Source organism: Rattus rattus, chromosome 13 (genome assembly GCF_011064425.1).
Source record: "Rattus rattus isolate New Zealand chromosome 13, Rrattus_CSIRO_v1, whole genome shotgun sequence".
NCBI classification, from domain to species: Eukaryota; Metazoa; Chordata; class Mammalia; order Rodentia; family Muridae; genus Rattus; species Rattus rattus.
In genome coordinates, this window is record NC_046166.1 from 55,803,508 (window position 1) to 55,825,508 (window position 22,001).

Consider the following 22,001-nt stretch of genomic DNA (forward strand, 5'->3'; position numbering starts at 1 on the left):
TGGGTTTTGGTGCCTATGGCTCTGTTGCCTGCCTTCTGAATGCTTGCCTTCCCTGAGTATTAGTCACCGGCCTGGAAGCTCTCAGTTTTCCTATTTTTCTTTTTTTAACTGAGGGGAAGCCATTCATGCCACTGCATGGGAGTTGAAGTCAGGGGACCACTTGTGGACATCACTTCTCTCCTTTGAACATTTGAGTCCTTGGGCTCAAACTCAGTTTGTGAAGCTTGGCAGCAAGCGAACTCATACTCCCTGAGTCGTCTCAGCGTCTTCTTTATTGACTGACTTTTTTCTCTGTGTCTGTGTGCGCGTGTGACACACACACACACACACACACACACACACACACCCCCAGAGACAGAGACAGAGACAGAAAGTGTGCAAGTATCTGTGTGTTCATATGTGTGCATGTATATGAAAAATTATGTATATGAGAGAGTGTAGATGTGTGTTTGTGTGTGTGTACAAGAGGGGAGAGGAGAAAGAGATAGAGTGTGTGTCTATGTGTGTGTGTGTGTGTGTGTGTGTGTGAAAGTGAGTTGGTGTTGTGGTAATAATAAAAAAGCGGCTGAATGGGTTCCCAGTGTCCCCTGGTGATCTCGCTCTCTCCCTAGTTCTGGCTAGGGAACTAGCACTAATTTATCAGTGGCTCCACGCTGCCCCAATCTACTTTCTGACCCGCTGTCTGAGAGCCATTCCAGCACACCACCCTGTCAGGCCACTCTGCCCTCACTCACAGCGCTCTTGGCTGGTGTCCGTCACTCCAGGCATACACATCCCAATTTTGTGATGGACCCGGTGTATCGGGCCACCATACACTCTCTCGAACTCAATTCAGTCACCACATGAAAGACCACATCACACAATATCCTCGGATCCAACTGATAAGATAGAATTTGCCCATTTAGAGAACACGAAACCCTGTACACATTCTTCCCCTAAGAATAGTCATAACTACCTGTAATATGTATAGAGAGGAATCTTACATCCCCTGACATGTTCTCTCAGCTCCCTCCTCCTCGATCCGGTCTCCTCTGCTTAAAACTTTTCTCCTGCCCATCCTTCCTTCTTGTCCAATGACAGGCTTCATTCTACCATGTACATGCCTTCACCTGCATAATGACATCAACCTATAAGTTGGCACACGCACGTTTGTGTGTTAGGGCTATGTAAACCCAAGTGTGCCTCCAATTCTTTTTCTGCCGTCACCTCTGGATGGCCTGGAACGTGCTCTGTAAGTCGGGCTGGCCTTGACCTCCCAGAGATCCACCTACTTCTGTCTCCTGAGTTGGGATTAAGAGTGAGGCCCTCCGTGTCTGTGTAAATTAAACAGTTGTAGCACATCTATCATTTGGGTGGGGGGTATTGGTAAGGGGGGGGGATGTTGTGCATGAGTTGAGGCAGGAAGTGTGTGGAAATTTTCTGATACTTCCTGTCTGTTTTGCTGTGACCTAAAACTTCAAAGGAAAAAAAAAGTAATTCTGATTGAAAAACAAACTCCTAGTGTGCACAGCGTTTCCTAGAGAGTGGGTGATTGGATTTCTCATCCAGGTCAGGTGGGGATCTTATTTTCATTATGTCATGAAAGAGGAAGAGCCTTTGAAGGGGAGGTGACAGGAAGGGACAAATTCCATAGCAACCTATTCCCCTTCAAGCTAAAACGAGCCTGGGTGGGAAAACAAGAAGGCAGGGCCACTGGAGGTTCTCCTGCAGACAGCGGGCGTAGCTGAGTGGCGAATACCCCAGGTCCTACTCACAAGAACTGTGCTGCAGTGGAGACCACGTGTTCTATAATTTATACTTTTGTTCTTTTCTTTTTCCCACACTGGGTTTCTGTGTAGAGCTCTGGCTGTCCTAGAACTCACTCTGTAGAGCAGGCTGGCCTCCAGCTCAGAGATCTGTTTGCCTCAGCATCCCCAGTGATGGGATTAAAGCCGTGAACCACACAGTCACCTGGGTTATAATTTATACTTTATGCTTGCCATTTCAAGCTTCCTGCAAGTTCTCCTGAGACAAGTTGCCACCCCTTATCCCTTCCATGTGGCAACGGTTCAGTGCCTCGGATGGGAGTTTGTAATGGAAACGCTTTGGTCTTGGACATTTTCATAGTTTGGTTCCTTAGAAATTGACCTGTACTCACGCGCCATCTGGCTTCAGACAGAAGTGCCAAGAACAAGTAGTGGAGAAGAGGCAGTCAATAAACGGTGTTGGAAAATGTGAATGCAGAAGGATGAGTCTCTAGCTTTCCTCATCGCCAACCCCCAAAGTGACCCAACATGAAGCAAAGATCTAATTATTAAGTCTGAAATCCAAAACTGGGTGTGGTAACTCACACCTTAAATCCAGCCTGGGCTACTGGGTGGGACCCCTGTGGGCAAAATCAAACAAAACCAAACAACAGAACAAAATCCCCACAACACAATGTAACAAAAATCCTAGAACTATAATCCAACTATGGGAAAACAACAGGGAAATACTCGAAGACATTGGTGGAGGAGGGGGTTACTTTAGATAAAATTCCAAAGAGCACAGAAGGAAAACCACACCTATGAATTAAATCAAACTGGGAAGCTTTCATGTAGCAAAGGATACGATAGATTTGAAAGACAGTTTGGTCAAAATAGTGAGTTCTAGGATGGTCAGGTACTACACTGAAAGACCATTTCCAAACAAAAACAACGAACCTACCAAAACACACACACACACAAACAAAAACACACACAGATACACACACACACCAAAAAAAAAAAAAAAAAAAAAAACCCTAAATCATCATCGTTAGCAGCAACAACAAGATCGTTTGCCTACAGCCTCCGGGATATAAACCATCCTACTTATGGTCTAATGTCTTACCCAGAACTATGAGATCCCTGGTCCCTTGATCCTAAAAAGCCGACCTTTCCCAATTTTCTCCTAATGCCAGTCTACCCTTGCTGTTTCTTGCTTTGTGAGTAGAGGTTGGTAGCCTTTGCTGCATACCCGGAGGTTTCGCCTCTGATTTCACAGGCAAATCTCCAAGCAAATTCCCAGTCAGCATCTGGAGCCAACTGGGAGAAAGTGGCTGGCCCTGTGAGATTCTCCGGCACAAAGCTTGGAGAGCAGCCCAGCCACGTATCGGGGAAGCGGGAAAGCGCGGAGGGTTTCTCAGCTCACAGACCAGCCTGCTGTTTTGCAGACAGCAAGCCAGAAGCCTCCAGCAGGTAACTTTCTCCCTGTCTATAACCGGGAGATCCTCCTCGACTGCTAGTGTTTACCCACAGGCTGGGTCAAAGCTAGGTGAGTCCGCAGTCTCAGCCCATTACCTTGAAACAGTCGGAGTTCCTAATCACAGATGAGACTAATGACTGACCATAACCTGCAGAGGGCGTATCCAGAGGGTAAAGGAAAGCATTAACCTGGAGAGAGAGGGCATTTCGATTCTAGAACGGCTAAGTCTGGCAAGGAGGGTCCCACCAGAGGTGTAAGGACCCTGACCGTCATCGCACGTCAGTCACCCTAGGGCCAAGCAGTTGACCCTTATGCCACAGAGAGATGGAATCCTCCCTTTTATTAGAGTTAAAGTCAGGTATGTGCCAAGATTTGTCACCTAAGGAATAAGAGGAAGTGACTGGGAGCTGGACACACAGGCAGGACTCATTCCATTTCTATTCGGTAATACCTACCTGGCACAAAAACCTCCCAGCTGCCAAGCCACAAGAGGCTCGGTTTGGTTCACACAGGTGAATAATCCCAACCTCAAAACTACCACAGCAGGAGAGAAGCCAGGAGAATGCCAAGGTCAATGACTCCCCACCCCCTTCCCTTTTTCTTTCCGGCTACCTTTTTCTCTTCCCTTTTCAGATGTATGCGAGAGACATGCGGTTTTATTACGGATTCCACCGAAAGTTTGGCCACCGTTTTAAAACATATTTGTAAACATTTTGCTCCCCTCTCAGCTGGCAGCACTTAAAAAAAAAAAAAACAGTACAAGAAAACAACCATCTGGAATCAACATTAGTTCACGATCCTTACATATCTGACTGCAAAGATGTACGGTCTCACTCGCTAAAGCATGTGACAGCTCTAATTCCTGGAGATAAACTCCATGGCCGGAAGTTTGTGCCGTCAGGTGAGGTAGGGTAATCTGTGGGTAAATACATCTACTCCTTTTCAAGACATTTTTATTATTTTGGGTGTGTGTGTGTGTGTGTGTGTGTGTGTGAGTGCTTTTTTGTTGGTGTGTGTGTGTGTGTGTGTGTGTGTGTGTGTGTGTGTGGTGTGTGTGTAAACGTGTATCCATGTGTGGAGGCCAGAAAAGAGTACCTCTTGTGAACAACCTACTTTGAGAGCTGGGAATTGAACCTGGGTCCTTTTCTAAAGCAGCAAGAGATCTTTTTTTCTTTCTTTTCTTTTCTTTTTTTCAGAGCTGGGGACCGAACCCAGAGCCTTGAGCTTGCTAGGCAAGCGCTCTACCACTGAGCCAAATCCCGAACCCCGCAGCAAGAGATCCTAACTGATGTGCTCTCTCTCTCTCCAGCTCCAATATCTGTTCCGTTTTCTATTCATGGGACCTGGGATTCAGAAGAAAATGTTTCAGCATATATGCCCTGGAGACATTAGCCTCTTGCTTACTTACCCACTTCAATGATGTATGTTTTGAAGAGAGCGGAGATGTGCACAGATGGTAAGTCAGTGATTTTGTTTCCCTTTGTTGGGTCTGGAAGGGAACCCAGGAACAGGCAGGTGAGAGGCAAGTGTGTTAGCAGGAAGCTGCCCCCCACTCCCTGAGCCCTAGTATTTCAAATAGCCTTTCCTGGGAAAACAGGTAAGGTAGCCCACTGTGAGTCAAAGAAACAGTTCCATTTTTGTCTCACACATGCAGGTTTGGTGTTGGTCTTTTTATTACAAGAGATTGGAGCCCGTGTGTGCTGAGGACCCACATTACCACCGAGGTGTATCAGCCTTCGCCATTCATTGCCAAACACAAGATTCGGTGCTAAGGATGAGCTTGCAAATAGTGACTGCATCCAGCCCTTCATTTTAGAATAAGGAGAAATAAGTGACAAGGAGGTAAAGGGATACGACTACATAAAAGCCAGATGGGGGGCAGGCAAGATGGCATAGTGGGCAGAGTCCTATGCACATGGGCCTGGTGATCTTAGATATTCAACAGACAGACTCTCTCTCTCTCTCTCTCTCTCTCTCTCTCTCTCTCTCTCTCTCTCTCTCTCTAAAACCATGTATGTTATCCCAATACTTGGCAGGTGAAGGCAAGAAGATCAGGAGTTCCAGGCTGTCCTGGTCTATATGAAGTCAATAAAATAGAGTCAGGAGGAAGAAGGGAAGGAGGGATAGATGCATGGATGCATGGAGGAATGGAAGGTGGGAGGGTGGAAGAACAAATAAAAAAACAAAGCCGAGGCTCAAGTGTGAGCATTGTCAGGTACCTCCAGCATCTATTGCCCCCTCTTCCTTGTATTAATGGAATAGCCCTGAGCTGAAACCACACACACCATTGTCTAGCTCCACGTCATCTTGAAGAGAAAAGTTCACACCAGCAGAAGGCAGATGGAAGTAAGGAAAAGGAAAAGGCTGTCCCTTCTCTTTTGGGTTCCTGTCCCTTGGGTTGGAACACAGGACATGTGACTGGCATTAAACAACAACAACAGAAAAGGATATGTGTAAGAAAGAGGGAAAGACTGAGGCCACAGCCGAGGAACAAGGGATCTGTTTCTCCAGGCGGCTTCATGAAGCAAGACCACCGCCGGGCCATCTTCTTTGAGATATCTCTGAGGCAAAAATGAAACGCGTCGTCTGAGCTCCCTAACAATTCCATGTGTCTGTGCTACGGTGGCTGTATTATTTAGTTATTGCTAAGTAGAAAATGACTCCAAAGTTCAGTGACTTAAAACAAATACTTGAAGCTGGTGAGATGGGTCAGTGAATAAGGGCCCTCGTGGCCAAGCCTGTCGTCCTGAATTTGATCCCTGGAACCCTAGGGTAGAAGGACTATTTGTCTTCTGATCTCCTGGCCCCATCCACAACACAATAATGACAAAGACAGACAGACAGACAGACAGATAGATTTCAAGTGCTGAGCATGGTACCATATATCTTTAATGGAGGCCATAACTGGATTGTAAGACTCTGGGTCATCATCTGCAGAGCACGCCTCCTTGACAGCCTCAGGATCTCTCAGGAGGTGGCAGCCAGCACAGTGGTCACCAGGACCAGTCAGCTGCATCATTCAAGCTCACTCTCAGGCTGCTGTCCAAGAGACAAGCTTAGCTCCTCACTGTGTGGCCTCTCCACAGGTCTTTATGGCATGGTACTGACTTCCCTAAGCGCAAACCAGAGTGACCAAGAATTAGTCTTTTTTTTTTTTTTTTTTTAAAGACAGAGGGTTTCTATGTGTGTCCCTGTCTGGCCTTGAACTCAGAGATCCTCCTGCCTCTGCCTCCTGAGTGCTGGGATTGAAGGCATGCTCCACTCTACCTGGTTTAAAACCTTCTGTTCTGTCATCGTTGTTGTTTATGAGACAGGCTTTCTCTATGTAGCCCTGGCTCTCCTGGAAGTCATTATGCAACCCAATTTGGCCTTGACCTCACGGAGACCTGTTTGCCTCCCAAATCTCGGATTAATCCTGAGCGCTGGGATTAAAGTCATGAGCTAAACAGATGATCTTAAGCTGGTAAAGGGGGAGAATGTAGCAGGAGAGCTCTCTGTGGAACAGCCGTGTCTCACATAGCTGTCACGAGCAAAGAGGGGCTTAACTTCTTCAAACCGTTTAACAGAAGTGGAAGGCCAGATGTTATGAAATGCTAGTCACTGAATTATAAGGCAATAAATAAAACACCCCGGCTGTTGGGCTCCATGCTCCTCCATCTCTGGTTCTCCCCTCCTCCTGTCTTTGCCTGGTGAAGTTTTGTTGTTTTTGCTTCTGTTTGGTTTTTCAAGACGAGGCTTCTCTGTGTAGCCTTGGCTCTCCGGGAACTCATTCTGTAGATCAGCCTGGCCCCAATCTCAAATTCAGAGATCTGCCGGTCTCTTCCTCCAGAGCGCTGGGATGGAAGGTTGTGTCACCAGCGCCCAGTTTGTTTTTATCCTGTGCTTCTGTATCTCCACCTTGCTACTTTCCTACACCTGTTTATTTATTTTCGTTATTACTTTATGTTAGGGATGTTTTGCTTGCATACATCCCTACATATGTGCCTGCATCGTATGCGTGTCTGGTACCCAAGGAGGTCAGAAGAGGGCATTAGATCCCCTGGGGCTGGAATTACAAATGGTTGGATACAAGTGGGTTCTGAGAAATTGTACCCAGGTCCTCTGGAAGAGCAGCCAATGCTCTTAACAGCCAAGCCATCTCTCCAGCCCCTGGCTTTTGTTTTTGAGCCAAGGTCTCTCCACACAGGACAAGCTGCCTTTAATTCAAGATCTTTCTACCTCAGCCTTCAAAATACCGGTATCACACCCATCCACCGCCACACCTAGCTAGCACTTTTTAAACATATGTAGTCAGTGTCTGTTAGTTTTCTTCCTTGGTACTTTCATGTATGTGTATGATACATTCTGGTTTCTCTCACTCCCACCCTGTGGATGCACCTTTCTCCTTAAAGTCCCTTTGTCCCGTGCGTGTCTCTGTGTTAGGTACCTCCTGGTCTACTCAATGGATCCTTGAGGGCTCACCCTGTGGTGTGTAAGCAAAAACAATGATTGCATCTAACCCAGAACCCACCAGCATCCAGTAGTTAAGCAGAGATGGGTATGGTCCTAGCATTTTGTAACCCTTTTCCTGACTCTGTCTCTTACGTTCTTCCTGCCCACTCTTCCTCAATGTCCTCTAACCTTAGAGGAGTGAGTACAGGTGCCCCCTCTCGGGGCTAACCACTGAGCTGCCACTTATTCCCAGTACCTTGAGCAGCCATGAGTTCATTGTGAAGCCCACTGAAGACTGGGTGTAGCATTTGTCTGTGGGTGTAAACACAAATATTTCAAGGGCAGATTGGCATCATGTTGCTTTAGCTAAAAAGGTGTGGTAAGTCCCCTCCTCGGGTCTTTCCCAGTCTGGCTTATTTCATTGTGGGGAAAGGGGGTTGGTTTCTAGCTCTATTTATTTTCCAACGAATGTTACAACTTCATTTTTGTTTATGGCTGGAAAAATCTCACTGTGTATATGTAGTAGTGCTGTCATTTTTGAGTGTGGGTGATATATGGGGAAAGGTCTTAATGGTGAGTCCAAAGGCTTATATCAATTTCTTATCAATGCTGTTAAGTTACCATGGTCTTGTTAGATTAATCAATACACATGAATTGTTTCACAGCTACAAGAGCCTCGTGTCCGACAAATCTCATTGGACCTGTTTCTAGCAGGGACCCATGGGTGCAGGGCGTGGAGCCCTCCTGAGGCCAGCATAATTGTAAGGTAGCTAGCTACCGATCTTGTTCCAGATGCATCTGCCTCCTTGGGCTCCCAAGCAGTGGTTTACTCTGAGCTGTGCTGTCGGTGGCACCTCCCAGCTGGGATTAGTTACAGGGGTGAAGGATTGGGCAAACATTCCTCCCCTTCCCCAGAGATAGCTAAGTCTCCCGAGGGCAGCTTCAAGGGCTTGAGTCAATACTGCAAAGGAGGAGGCTGGACACAAGAGAAGGAGCGGATGACTAAACGGACTGGAGTCAGAGCGATCCAGAGGGCCGTGGCTCAGTGAGCTGAAGGCACGGGCTGCTGCGTCTAACACCGTTGTCTGAAGTCCGAACATCCAACTGCTCGAGGAGAGGGCAGAGGAAACTGGGTTTTGAACCTGTTTCTGTAGGTAGGAGCCAGATCAGGTGTCATGTAAATGGCTTGGAGGATGGCGCTGTGTGACAGTTAGGCTGTGGGCTCTTCTTGTCCCCTTTGAAAACAGAGAGTTGTAATTTTTAGAAAAGACACGGAGCTCCTCAACCCACGGCTACATCAGACATAGAACCAAGTCAGTAAGAAGTCATAAACGCCAAGGCAGTTGGTCCCTAACAAATCTTCCTCTTACATCTGAACACACACACACACACACACACACACACACACACACACACACACAGACATACACTCATGCACGCACACATGCAAGCATGTCAGGAGACCAGATGTGGACTAAAGGTCAAGCATGGCGATATGAGGTGTTGAACGCCAAGACTCCAGAGCGGTAGTTCTCAAGCTCCCTACTGCTGCTACCCTTAATACAGTTCCATAAAATCATTTTCATTGCTACTTTATAACTGTAATTTTGCTAGTGATATGAATAATGATGCAAACTTCTGTGTTTTCTGATGGTCTTAGGTGACCCCCCTGTGAAAAAGTCATTTGACTCTAAAGGGGTCGCGCCCCACAAGGTTGAGAAACCCAGAGAACCTAGCACCAGAGAACCCAGATTTAAACTATAGCTTTTCCGTTTTTCTATTGTGTAACCTTGGGCATACAAGCTCATCTCAGCTTCCCTGTGACCAAACAATGGCACCAGCATTTACTTCACAAGGGTTAGTATCTGTAAACACAGATGTAAGCTTCGTCCTTAAGAACTATACTGGTTACTTTTCAAAAGAATATTTATTTATGGGTATGTGTGTGTCTGTATGTGTTCACATGCTGAAGGAGGTTAGAGTGATGTCAGATCCCTTTCATCTAGACTTACATATAATTGTCAATTGCCTGTTGTAGGTGACGGGAACCAAACTCATGTCATATGCTAGAACAATATATCCTTAACTGCTGAGCCATCTCTCCAGCTCTGCGTTGTTGGTTAGTTTCACCTGCCTATTTGACACAACCTACAATCATCTCAGAAGAGCGTCTTAATAAGGAATTATATGATAATTAGCCAAATTACTTGGAGAAAAAAAACATCAGACAGTGAACTCTCAAAAGGGTTTTGGCACAAGCTGAAGTTGAGTTACTAATGGGGAATTATTTAGACTAGATTGGCCTGTGGACAAGTCTGGGCTTGGGGGGGTGGGGTGAGTGTCTTTTCATTGACAGGGAGACCCAGTCCATTATGAGAGGCACCATTCCCTATGCTGGGCCCTGAGCCGTTGAAGAGTAGAGAAAGCTTGGGTTGAGAACTAGAGCAAACAAACAACAATCTATAGATTTATTCCCTCTCTGCTTTTGACAGTGGACATGCTGCTTTAAGTTCCTGTCTTGCCCAGGAAATAGGCTGTGATCTGGAACGGCCAATAGGCATCCTCGTCCCTAATACCCTCTTGTCAAGACGTTTCATCAAAGCAACAGAAAGAAAACTAGGACATTAGTAATAATATATAATCCATTCTGGAAGATAATCTGGAAATGCATTCTTTAGAAGTGAGAGTCAAATTCTCAAGTTACGGGGTTGGGGATTTAGCTCAGTGGTAGAGTGCTTGCCTAGGAAGCGCAAGGCCCTGGGTTCGGTCCCCAGCTCCAGAAAAAAAAGAACCAAAAAAAAAAAAATGTAAATTTAAAAAAAAAAAAAATTCTCAAGTTACTCATCGTGAAAAGAAACACAGGCCACAGTCAGACTGAACAAATATGCCGGTGGCCACTGGAACATGTTACTAGTAATATGCATTTTAGACTTTGAAGAGAGATGACCATTCTATTGCATGCTATGCTGCTGGAATCATAGCCACAGTGGGCCCGTCTATGAGCTTGAATTATTTATAGTCATCGTCATCATCATCCTAGTCATAGTCATCGTCATCATCACCATCATCATCTGTGGTGATGGGGATTGAATAGAGGCTCTCTTCAAAAAAAAATTTTAGACAAGTGTTCTACCACTTAGCCATATTACCATCCATTATTTTTTTTTAATTACATTTAATTCTTTTGACACTTTTTAAAAATTGATTGTGACAAGTTCTGTGTAGTGATGCCCTGCCTCAATGTCCTGACTCCATTCCCCGAGTACTAGGATTACACACGAGTGCCCTACCATACTTGGCGTTGGCTCATGGCGCTAGTAGGGGACCAATCCATTTTGATTAGAATCAGCATTGCTGCTGACGGCGTCTCTCTGTCCCTTTGATAAATGGGTGTCAGAGGAGACCACTTTGAAATCTCAGCAGATGAGCCCACTTTCCCCTCATCTCACAGGTCTCCCTGGAGAGTCAGGATCTGGACATTCTGAGGTGAGAATTCTCACAAGTAAGGGGGGTGCCAGTACTGGAAAGGCCTATGGGTTAAGTGGAAATATGACAGATGCAGATGGTTGGGAACAAACAGGTCTTGGTCTGAAAGGACCAGGTTAGAAGAGAACCATGTGAGTTAGGTTCAAACCAGAGAACATCCTATTGGTCTCAAGAGATGGAGTAAGTTTAATAAAAGATAGGGCTAGAGCCCATGGCCATTCAGATGCTAAGCCTTACCTATGAAATGACCATACTCGTCCCGTGGAAGTAACCAGAGCCACTGTCTGTAAACAGTACTTAGAGATGGCGAGTGGATGTGGGATGCTGTGTTGGTTCCCATCAGCCGAGATGTTCAAGCAAGAGCTTGGTTGGTACTGCATGGAGAAGGTGAGAGAGACATCTGCACCTCTCCAACAGTAGAGGTGCAACCTGTGAAGGTGCCTCCCAGCTTTCGATGAAGTAAAACACAGAAGTAAGGACATTAACTGGGACACTAGGACACTAACCATATAGAATTCAGTCTGGAAGGTATTCTTGGAACATGCTCTTTATTCATATAAACTCTAGAAACCACACTTTTCTGCCGGAAGTGTGAGAGTCACTTCCAACCTCTACGCTCTGGAGTGGCTACACACTTTCATATACAAGTGACTTGAAAATTTCCAGTTCATACATTTGTGAGAGTCTCTCTCTCTCTCTCTCTCTCTCTCTCTCTCTCTCTCTCTCTCTCTCTCTCTCTCTCTCTCGTAAATTGTGTTCTCTTTTGTTCTGATAATATCTGTCAGAATGGAAAAAAAGAGGACAGAGGGGGTGATAGTAAAAAATACAGGGGGAAAAAGGGGCTCTAGAGAGAGAGAAAGAGAGAGAGAGACAGAGTGACTGTATGTGCATCTCTGTGTGTATGTGTGTGTGAATGTGTGTGTGTGTGTGTGTGTGTGTAATTGTTGGCATGTTACAGCATGCACCTATCTTGCTGGCCCCTTTTTCCCCCTGTATTTTTTACTATCACCCCCTCTGTCCTCTTTTTTCCATTCTGACGGATATTATCAGAACAAAAGAGAACACAATTTACTTTTTTGCTACAGTTGAGGTGGCTACCTCAAAGTTGAGATCTTGGTTGTCTACAGTACTAATGTTACATTCCTCTGAGGGGAAATCTAGAAGGATTTGAAGAGAAAGCAACTGTTCCTAAATATTTTGGCGCCTACAGTAAGACACTTAGGGGTGATCTTGATTTAAGATTAATATTCTGTTTTTTCATTATCCTGAGGGGACAGAGAGACCTATCCTTGGAAGATTAAAAAGTACCGTTGCGGTACCTCCAAATAGCCACAGACGTCAAGATTTCGGTCCTCTGCTGCCCCCTTGTGGATAACTTGGAGATAGCAGCTCAAGCTTTCATAATGCTGTGTAAGAATTGGAGGGTTGGGGAGCTAGAAAGTGAGCCTGGGGTTCCCGGAAGAGAGGAGTCAAACTGTTAATGACAAGACGCTTTCTTCTTTTTCACTTCTTTATTTCTACTCCAGACGCATGGTTTTCAGTGAGAATATGACCGCCTAAAGACTCCAAGTCATTTGACCCCAAGCAGCTCCGGTAGGGTGTCCTGCCAGTCCTCACACACCTCCTCTTCCTGGAGTTGCACAGGGGGGTAGGTTTCTCCCTCTGGATTGGTGACTTTCACACCACACCATCACCAACTGACTGTGTTGTTTTCTGCAACCTGTACAACCTTCCTTCACATCCATGTTGCTGCGTGCGTCCCTGACATCCCCACTGCTCAGGTACTCCAGAGCAGTGGTCGTTTTGTTTGGAAAAGCGAGAGAGGGGGACACTTGAACACAATGAGGGGAAGAGATTCTGAGTCATTTGGGCGTACCCTGCTGGAACGCGGGGATATCCTAATCATCGAGCCATGCTCTACTTACAGCCCCACTGCTTCCTTCCCTGGTCAGCAGCCCCCACCGACCACATTGCCCAACCTGGCCCTCCATCCCCATCCACAAAGAGCCACAGTGGTCTTGGGACTCTTGGCTCTCCTGCCACTAGGGGAGGATAGATTGTCTGGCCTTTCTACTACCTGTCTCCCCGGTTTTCTCTTCCCAGCTGGGAGCCAGGAAACCACCTAGGGACCTGGCCTGATCCCCTTCAGCTCATGCTTCTAGACCCTGCCGCAGCCTACGGTCCAGGGCTAGGAGCTGTCTCAAGAAGCCCCGGTTGGGGATGATGCCTCGGTGGTCCTTGACTTTCTTGATGGCCTCCACGAGGGTGAAGTGGTGGTACAGCATGAGGTAGGCCAGCACCAGGGTGGCAGATCTGCTCACTCCCACCGCACAGTGCACCAGGATCTTCCCTGTGGAGAGGAAGACAGAGGCATCTGAGAGACTGAGGTGTGGAGGCCTGGGAGAGGCTGGGGAGAAGTCAGCACAGCCCGCTTGGCTGTAAGCCATGGCAAACGGACAGGACTGGATAAGGAAGAGCGGTGCAGAAAATGTAGATCCTGGGCTGGTGGGATGGCTCAGTGGGTAAAGGCATTTTCTACACAAGCCTAACAACCTGAGTTTTGTTTTGTTTTTTTTAAGATTTATTTATTATATATAACTACACTGTTGCTCTCTTCAGACACACCAGAAGAGGGCATCAGATCTGATTACAGATGGCTGTGAGCCACCATGTGGTTGCTGGGAATTGAACTCAGGACCTCTGGAAGAGCAGTCGGTGCTCTCAACCACTGAGCCATCTCTCCAGCCCATAACCTGAGTTTTATCCCCAGAGACCATGTAAAGGTAGGAGAGACCTGACTCCACAAAATTGTCCTCTGACTTCAGTTACAGCATGGCACATATATATACAAACACACACACACACACACACACACACACACACACACACACACACACACACACACACACACACACACGTGTATACTCCATAGCAGATCACGATTTAGGGTGAGCAGATCTTGAGCTGAGTTCCCAGCACTTCACAACAAATAATGAGGGTACCTAGCAAAGCGGAGAGGCCTGGGAAGACTAGAGTGGAGAGGGTATTCTCAAGTCTCTTGTCTTTGCCTCCCCAGTGCTAGGAGACAGTGCCCTTGCCTGATAAGTGTTTTATAGTCAGAGCCATCCCCTCAGACCTTTCTTAACACTTCTTTCATTGTTTGGATGATTGTGGTATTTGAAACTGAGTCTTGATACATTTCTCAGGCTCAGTTCAGGCTTGGATTCAAACCGGGCTGCTTTCCTTAGTCTCCCGTGTTGTGGTTTGCCCTGAAGTTATCTGTATTTTGATGCTAATTCCACTGCCCCAAAGACAGTTGCCTAGTCACTACTCAGAACTCAGGTGACTTCACCAGAACCACCTCCCCAATGAATTTGTAAAGTACAGGTGAGGGGCAGGTACAGGATAGAAGGAGGCCTGTCATTGGAGGAGAAGGAAGGATGGGCGGGAGAGAAGTTTGAAGGAAGAGGAGGAGATTAGAACAGAAAGGAGAGACAGGAGGAGGAGAGGGTGAGAAGCCATGGCAGGTGATGTTAAGATTCCGCTCTGTGTATTTACAGGTTGTTATTAATGTTCCTAAGGGATGGATGGTACCAGGTTTTGTATGTTTGTTTTTTTTTTTTCCGGAGCTGGGGACCGAACCCAGGGCCTTGCGCTTCCTAGGCAAGCGCTCTACCACTGAGCTAAATCCCCAACCCAGGTTTTGTATGTTTAAGTGGGCAACTATATCTTATCAATTGGGTCAAAGATTATTGTGTTGTGTGTTCTTTTATGTGAGGGTTTGAGTGTAGGAAAGTGTGCGGCTGGGATGTGTTTCCGCCAAGATATCTAGCAGATATCTTGGTGCACTGTGGTGCAGACCTAATGAGGTAAAAGACAACTATACTTTATTTTTATTTTTATTTTTTTTTTATTTTTACAACAACACTCTGGAGTAGTGGGGACCACGGGTCGCATGGCATCACACCCTACTATCTCGCTGTTTCCCCCAACTACTGACTATTTTTATTTACATATATGATTGTGTCTTGATATTCCAAGTGGATTGATTCCAGGACAACCTCCCCATTACCAACACGCACGGATGCTCAATTCCCACATAGAAAATGATAGAACATTTGTATAAAATCTACACGGCCCTCTCGGTCACCTTTGGTCATCTCTAGATGACTTATGCCCACTGATAAAATGCAAATTCTCTGTAAATAGGTGTCATGTTATACTGTCCACAGAATAATGATAGAAAATAAAGAAGTCTAAACATTCTGTATGTACTTCTGTCCCCAAATATTTTCAGTCTGTTGTTGGTTGAATCCAGGGAACTCAGCAATACAGGGCGCTAACAGTTTTTCCCGGACAACTAAGAATTTAAGAGCCACATTTAAGGTTAAAAATGACAGGAAAACATGGAAATATTTTTTAAAAAAGAGTATTAGGGCTCCGACACTCGTAACCTCAGCATCTAGAAGCAGCTCCCCCTGGATGGATGGCACTAAAGGATGCTCTCATCACTTTTTAACATACTATCTTGAAAAAGAGAGTTGAGAGTGTGTTTTTCTTTCCTTGGTGCTAGGTCCTGTGCATTTGAATCCCTGGGGCTTCTAAACCCCACACCCACCCGTTCTTTCCTCTTTCTGCTTCCTCTCCTACCTCCCGGCTGGCTCAGTGCCCGATGGATGAAGTCCGCAGCGGTTTGAAAGTGGACGCTCATGTCAAAGGCTGGCGAGTCGTGGGCTTCAACACCCAGGTAGCGGATGCCCAGTCCCTCGTAGGCCTCGGGGGTGCCTCGCCACCTGCTGTGTGAGGCGTTGAGGACGTGGGTGATGCCCAGGCGACGAAGCTCACGGCGGTTGTTGGCCATGTCCCTGTGTTAAACAGAAGTTAGAAGGGGAGTACGGAAGCCCCAGGTACCAGGAAACTTGCCTAGGTGCTGCTGTTGGCTGCACAGCTCAGCTGTACTTTATTAATGCTATGCAGAGAGGAAGATGGCTAGTGACTCAGATCTGGGTGAAAATGGCTGTAATCAAATACTGGGAAGTGGTATTTTCCTTGGTCTGTAGGGTTCTAAAGGGTGGGACTAGGATCAAAGGATTCAAGATTCAGAAAACCTGGTTTCAATTTCACATGAGGAAGTGGGCATTCGGGAGAGAGCTCTAGGTGACCAGAGGCTAGAGCACTTCAAGAAAGTGATTTTTCCTGTCTCCAGGGTGTTCAAACAGGGAGAAGTCCTCAGTGGACCGGCCTGGGGTACTGTGGAGGGAGGTGTGCATCAGGGGCTTTGTTAAGCCTGCTCTACTCAGACTTTGTGCATTCGCTCTGGCTGTAATTTCATGGTAGGGTGTGTCTTTAGCCTCTGCAGCACCCTGGATCCAGTCTCCAGAAACAATAAATGAATTCAGGGTCTGGGGAGATGGCTCGGTGGTTAAGAGAACTAGATAATTTTCCAGAGGTCTTGAGTTCAATTCCTAGCTTCCACAACCATCTATAACATGTAGTCCCATAGAATCCAATGCCTTCCTTTGGTGTGTAGACATACTTGCAGGCAAAAAGTTTCCATATATGTGTGTGTGTGTGTGTGTGTGTGTGTGTGTGTGTGTGTGTGTGTGTTGTGTGTGTGAGTGTGTGTGTTTGATAGTCTGTAAATTAGATGGGTCTGACAATCATTCCCCAGACCTCTATTGCTTTATCTTCCCCTCGACACCTAGAACCTCTTCTGTTTGCTTCCTAGTTTGCTCTGAGGCCCTTACTTTAATCTATAGTCACCTTCATTCCTCTGGCCTTCAACTACTAGTAGCTTAGTGGTTGGTACCCCTCCGGCAAGATGGCAGACATTAGCACAGACACAACATCCAGTGAAAACTCCCTATCTAGAAAGGCCCAACATGAAAACTCCTGGCACTTCTGCTTCTAGCCCATATGACCTTGATCCAGTCACAACTTTTCCAAGCTCCTATGGCCCAGGGAGAGTGACCTCCTATTTCACAAAGCTGTGATGAAGATTAAATATGCATGTGCCAAAAAACCAAACCAAAACAACAACAACAACAACAACAAACAACAAAAGAAACCTCACATAGTAGAGACAAGAAAGGAATGTTCTGCATTTGATGACTCTCTCTTCATTACCCTTAACTGTGGTGGCTTTGCTTGGTCTCCCTTTCAGCTTCCTGCCTACTGTTTCTGTCGTAGTGGCTACCTTTCCCCCAAAGCCATGGCACAATAGCTGGAAGCTCAGAACAATGTGTCTGTAGCATTGGGGCACAATATGCAATCTTTTCTAAACGAGTAACGGTACTTCCTAAACAGAGTTTCTCTGTCCAGAGTTGAGTATTTTAATAATTCCCTCCAAATCCCTCAAACCCTCAAGATTCTACTGTTTGTCTACGTATCTCTTCCCTTTAGTCTTCAGCCAGGAATCAGTAAGGTAGGTCCGTGTCTGCCTGTCACCCTCCTCTTTTCTCCTTGTATACACATGCACAGTCAGGCACGGTCCCGGCCACCCATTACTTACTGGTCTCCGAGGTAGAGGCCCGGCCAGACCTCGTCAGCATGGTTGCAGGCTGTCTTGCCCGTGTAGAGGAGCCTTTCCAACTCAAAGACATTGAGGAAGGGATGGTGAACACTGGGCATCTCCTCCACGCTCCCTCGGGTACGAACAGGGGACCTTGAGCTGCTTCGGGAGAAGCGGGCCATAAAAGTCATGGAAGCCCACAGCCAGTTACCGGGGCACATCTTCAAGGTGGCGGGATCTGCGGCCAACGCGGAGTGGTTTCAGCGGTGACGGGCTCGGTCACCAGGTGGCTGTTGCTGGAAGCAAAAGGGTGTCAGGCACACCTAGTGAGTCCAGAACAGCCGCTTCCTTCCCTCCCCATAGGTCTGGCTCTTAGGAGGTAGATCCTTAGCTGAGAGAAGGCAAGGCTAGCCCAGGAGCTCAATTGCCTCCGTTCTCAAGCGTCTGTGGGCCCCTCCGCTAAGCTCTGGCTCTGCTATACAAGGAGGTGGGAGTCACATGTCCTTGTTTACGGGAGCTAGCTGCCCAGCTGCAGGGCTTCTCCATTGCCCCACCCCGACTGCCAACAAACACAGAAACACACAGACATATACACACTGGATGGTCCGGTGCATCTACACTGCCTGGACTCTTGTCAGCCCAAATCTGCGGCTCATCTGCCTGGGGTTATAGGCAGAGAGTCTAGGGAGCACGGACAGGGATGGAAACCGCTGTAAAGCCATCCAGAGAGAATCATCAAGACGATCCCAGCAGCTGGGACCGTGAGATATGCCTCCTGGGTGACAGAGAGATGAAGCACTTTTAACCCATGCTTGCCCTGCCCCACATAGTCTCAAAGATAAGCCTCTCAGGGGGTAGGGTATTGGGAGGGTGAGAGCGAGGGACGAGCCAAAGGAACGAGTTTGGGAAAATGCTTGCTGAAAGGGAGAGCTGGTGGACGAAGGCTTGAATCTGTGCACACAAGCCCGTGAGTAGGAGGAGCCCCTCCTTTGACTACACCTCATCCCTAGGGAGAGAATTCTGAGTCAAAGCAGGCTTGGAGCTTTGTGTCTGTGTCTGGTGGGGGCGGGGCAGAAGTGGGAAAAGCAAGGGGAGAAAGTGGGGAGTGGGGACGGGGGGGGGGGATCCTGCAGGTCCAGGGGCCGTTGGGAAGTTCAGAATTGCCACCTTTGTTGCTGTTGCGATCAAGCAATTGTTCCTGCACAGTGCCAGGAGCAGCAGCAGCCATGAGGGGCCTAGCTGGTGTGTTTCAGAGTACCTGTGGAGAGCAGGAACTTGGGAAGGTGGGCTCCTGCTTTGAGCCTCACGACGGGAACAGACTGCCTTTGAGGCTTGCCGTAGGACATTTGGGCAGTGAGACAACTATGGAAGACGGCCATTGCCACTTTCTGCTATGGATATGCATGCTAGGTGGGTTAACCTGCAACATCCCTCCTCCCACCTCCCATTCCCTGTGCTGCTGTCAGCCTTAGGGGCCTCAACTTAATGTCCAGCAATAAGGAGCCATCTTGGCCCATGGCCACACAGTAATCCTATCACACACTCCCAGCCTGGCCTAGCTTTCTCTTCTCTAAGGGTCAGAAGACACCAGTCTCTCAGAACACACCACAAACAGGGACAGTGGGATCACAGCTAATAAAGGATGAGTCTATAACTCAGGAGTTCGGGGACAGATAGGGTTCCAATGGTTTGTTTAGAAGAAGCCCCAAAATCCAGCACGGCCATCAACATCACTATCACCCCTGAGCACCTACCTCTACTCCTGGGGCTCAAAGTCCCACCCTTTCCCCCCCCAACAACCTCTCTCAGAATAGATTCTGCTGCCTAAGTGATGGTGAAAGGCACGGGGCTGGTAGGAGGGCAGTAGCAGGTAGCCGCTGTCCTCAGAACTGTCCCTCCTGGTGTAGAGGAGTCCAGCTCAGGCTGGAATACACCCCTGGGTCTTTTCCAATCCCATTAACCCGCCACCAGAGGCCCTGGCCGCTGCCCCCCTCCCTCCGTCTGCTGTCGCGGTAGTAACAGGTTCGTGGCTGTCGCCTTAGCCCTGTGCCAACCAGACAGCCTGGCGCAGCGGGGAAGCAGGGCGCAGCGAGGCGCGCGGCGATGCCCCTGTGCTCCTGCCCGGCCCCGACTCCTGTCCCGGTCCCCGCACGTCTCTACCTCCTGGTCGCAAGGGTCTCAGATCCCGAGTTGGCCTGCGGGCTCCGGCAGTCCGGTGCCCATGGCTCCTTCACGGCCCCCGCCGCTGCGCCGCCGCCCCGGCGCGCAGGTGGATCCCAGCTATTTTTAAGCCATGACACGTACATCGAAGCAGGTTCCTCTCGGTGTGCGCGCTGGTGACATCCAGGGACACCGTGTCACGCAGCGGTGGGAGCCGCCACACCGCAGCGACACAGCCCGCCCCTGTTTACAGCCCCGCGCAGGCCCGCAGCCCCGCCTCGCGTGCACGCCAGGGTTTGCTGCCCCGCAGACCAATGGCAAAGCCTTGTTGCAAACCTTTCCAGACAGGGTCTTCACACCGCTCGCTCTTCCCAGACAGAATTAATGAATTACAGACGGCCTGCTCCACTCTTTTCTACACTATAGAGAACAATCCTCAGCCACCCTCCCTGTTAATAGCACTTACCACACGCTAGGCACTTCACCTGTCTTAGAGAGTTTCATTTTCATCAGAGATGTGTAAGAGAGGCATCTTCATCTGCATTTTACGAAGGGGTGATATTAAAATATAGACAGGCTAAGCCCAAGTCACCAGCTAGGTATTGAAAGGGCTGAGCTTCAGAGGATGGTAGTGAGACCCTGAAGTTCATGTTATGACTCTTCTGACCCTGCTTCCCATACAGGGGAGTATGCACCTTGCGTATCATTCAGAAAGTCATTTCTGCATTTTCAGCCGTACACTCCCCCCACGCCTTAAGAAATTAATCTTCGTTTATTTCTTATATGCTGTGGTTTAGCGGTATCTGCCATCATCTGCCTCTCTACGGTCAGCGTCAAGATCGTTAAGTATTCAGAGTCAAGAGTCAAGGTTGGTGTAGCCTTTCCTAAGTGTCTCTTCCATTGCTTGTCCTTGTTAGGGTTTCTATTGCTGTGATGAAACATCCTGACCAAAAAAAGAAAAAAGAAGTTGGGAAGGAAAGGGTTTTTTATTTGGCTTACACTTGCATATCACTGGTCATCATAGAAGGAAGTCAGGACGGAAACGCAAACAGGGCAGGAACCTGGAGGCAGGAGCTGATACAGAGGCCATGGAGGGTGCTGCTTACTGACTTGCTTCTCACGGTTTGCTCAGCCTGCTTTCTTTTAGAATCCAGGACCACCAGCCCAGGGATGGCTCCACCCACAATAGGCTGGACTTTCGATGACTTTAGCCCGTGTCAAGTTGACACAAAACCACCCAGCGCACTGCACGGAGAGTCGCAGGATGGGGAATCCGAATGACTATGATCAGATGTTGAGAAGCAGGTAGAGTCCAAGCTACCATCAGGAAGGAAGGTAAGAGACAGGTAAGCAGAGGCAGAGTAGTTAGGATATGAAGGTGGTGTCCACGGTGGTTGAGATTGGGAGCTGGGACCATCTGAGCTCTGAGAATAGATGAAGTTGTAGTCTAGGGGCCAAGAAGCATCATGAGCCGGCATACAAACTACCCCAGTGTTGATTGTCAGGCACCTCCATAGGCTGCTGTCTGGCCCAGCAGTCAGTTTACCCACTGGTCTTTTCTTCTATGAAGAAGCAGGCTTCCCCCATCTCTCCTTGTTCCTTTTGGGCAGGGCACTTTACCTAGAGATGAATTCCTCGTTATCTGAAATAATTGACCTAAGAAGTCTGAGATTTTTTATTATTAGTGCGAGGAAAACCTTCCAACAGTTACCATGGAAGACGTTGGGAAAGGGCGCTTTGTTTGGCAGAGGGGGGACTAGAAGAAGATCAGGAGTTCAAGGCTAGCCTCAGTCACACTGTGATTTTGACATCATCCTGAGCTACATGAGATCTTGCCTTTAACAAAACAAAACAAAACAAAACAAAACAAAACAAAACCCAGATGATCTCTGAATCCAGCTCCTGTAGTAGACTATTTGACGGCATACATGTAACCCAAGCATTCAGTAGGATCAGACTTTTTGGCCTCATGGGAAGTTAGAGGGTAATAGGCAGAGACAGTGTTGCAGATAAAGCTGTTCTCACTTTTGTTTCCATTGCTTGTTCTGCTACAGGCTCTTGCTTTGTAGCCTAGGGGGCCCTTGAACCTTAAAGCTTCCAGTCCCATCCTTCTAAGTGGACCACCAGCTCCCTCTGATCCCCCCCCCGCCCCCGTTTTCTATTTCTTTGTTTTACAAGATCTCCATTTCAACTATGCATTGCCCTTTTC

General features: G+C 47.7%; 1 protein-coding gene across 1 annotated transcript; it reads right to left on the minus strand.

Annotated features, from left to right (window-relative positions):
• Positions 1 to 12,617: 12,617 nt before the first annotated feature.
• On the minus strand, positions 12,618 to 20,075 carry Dusp26 (dual specificity phosphatase 26). Its single transcript, XM_032919238.1, has 4 exons — positions 19,793 to 20,075; positions 17,633 to 17,928; positions 15,772 to 15,986; positions 12,618 to 13,471 (listed from the first exon to the last, which is right to left on the minus strand). Exons 2-4 carry the CDS (start codon positions 17,851 to 17,853, stop codon positions 13,272 to 13,274), a joined length of 636 nt encoding a protein of 211 aa, XP_032775129.1. The 5' UTR covers positions 17,854 to 17,928; positions 19,793 to 20,075; the 3' UTR covers positions 12,618 to 13,271.
• Positions 20,076 to 22,001: the final 1,926 nt, after the last annotated feature.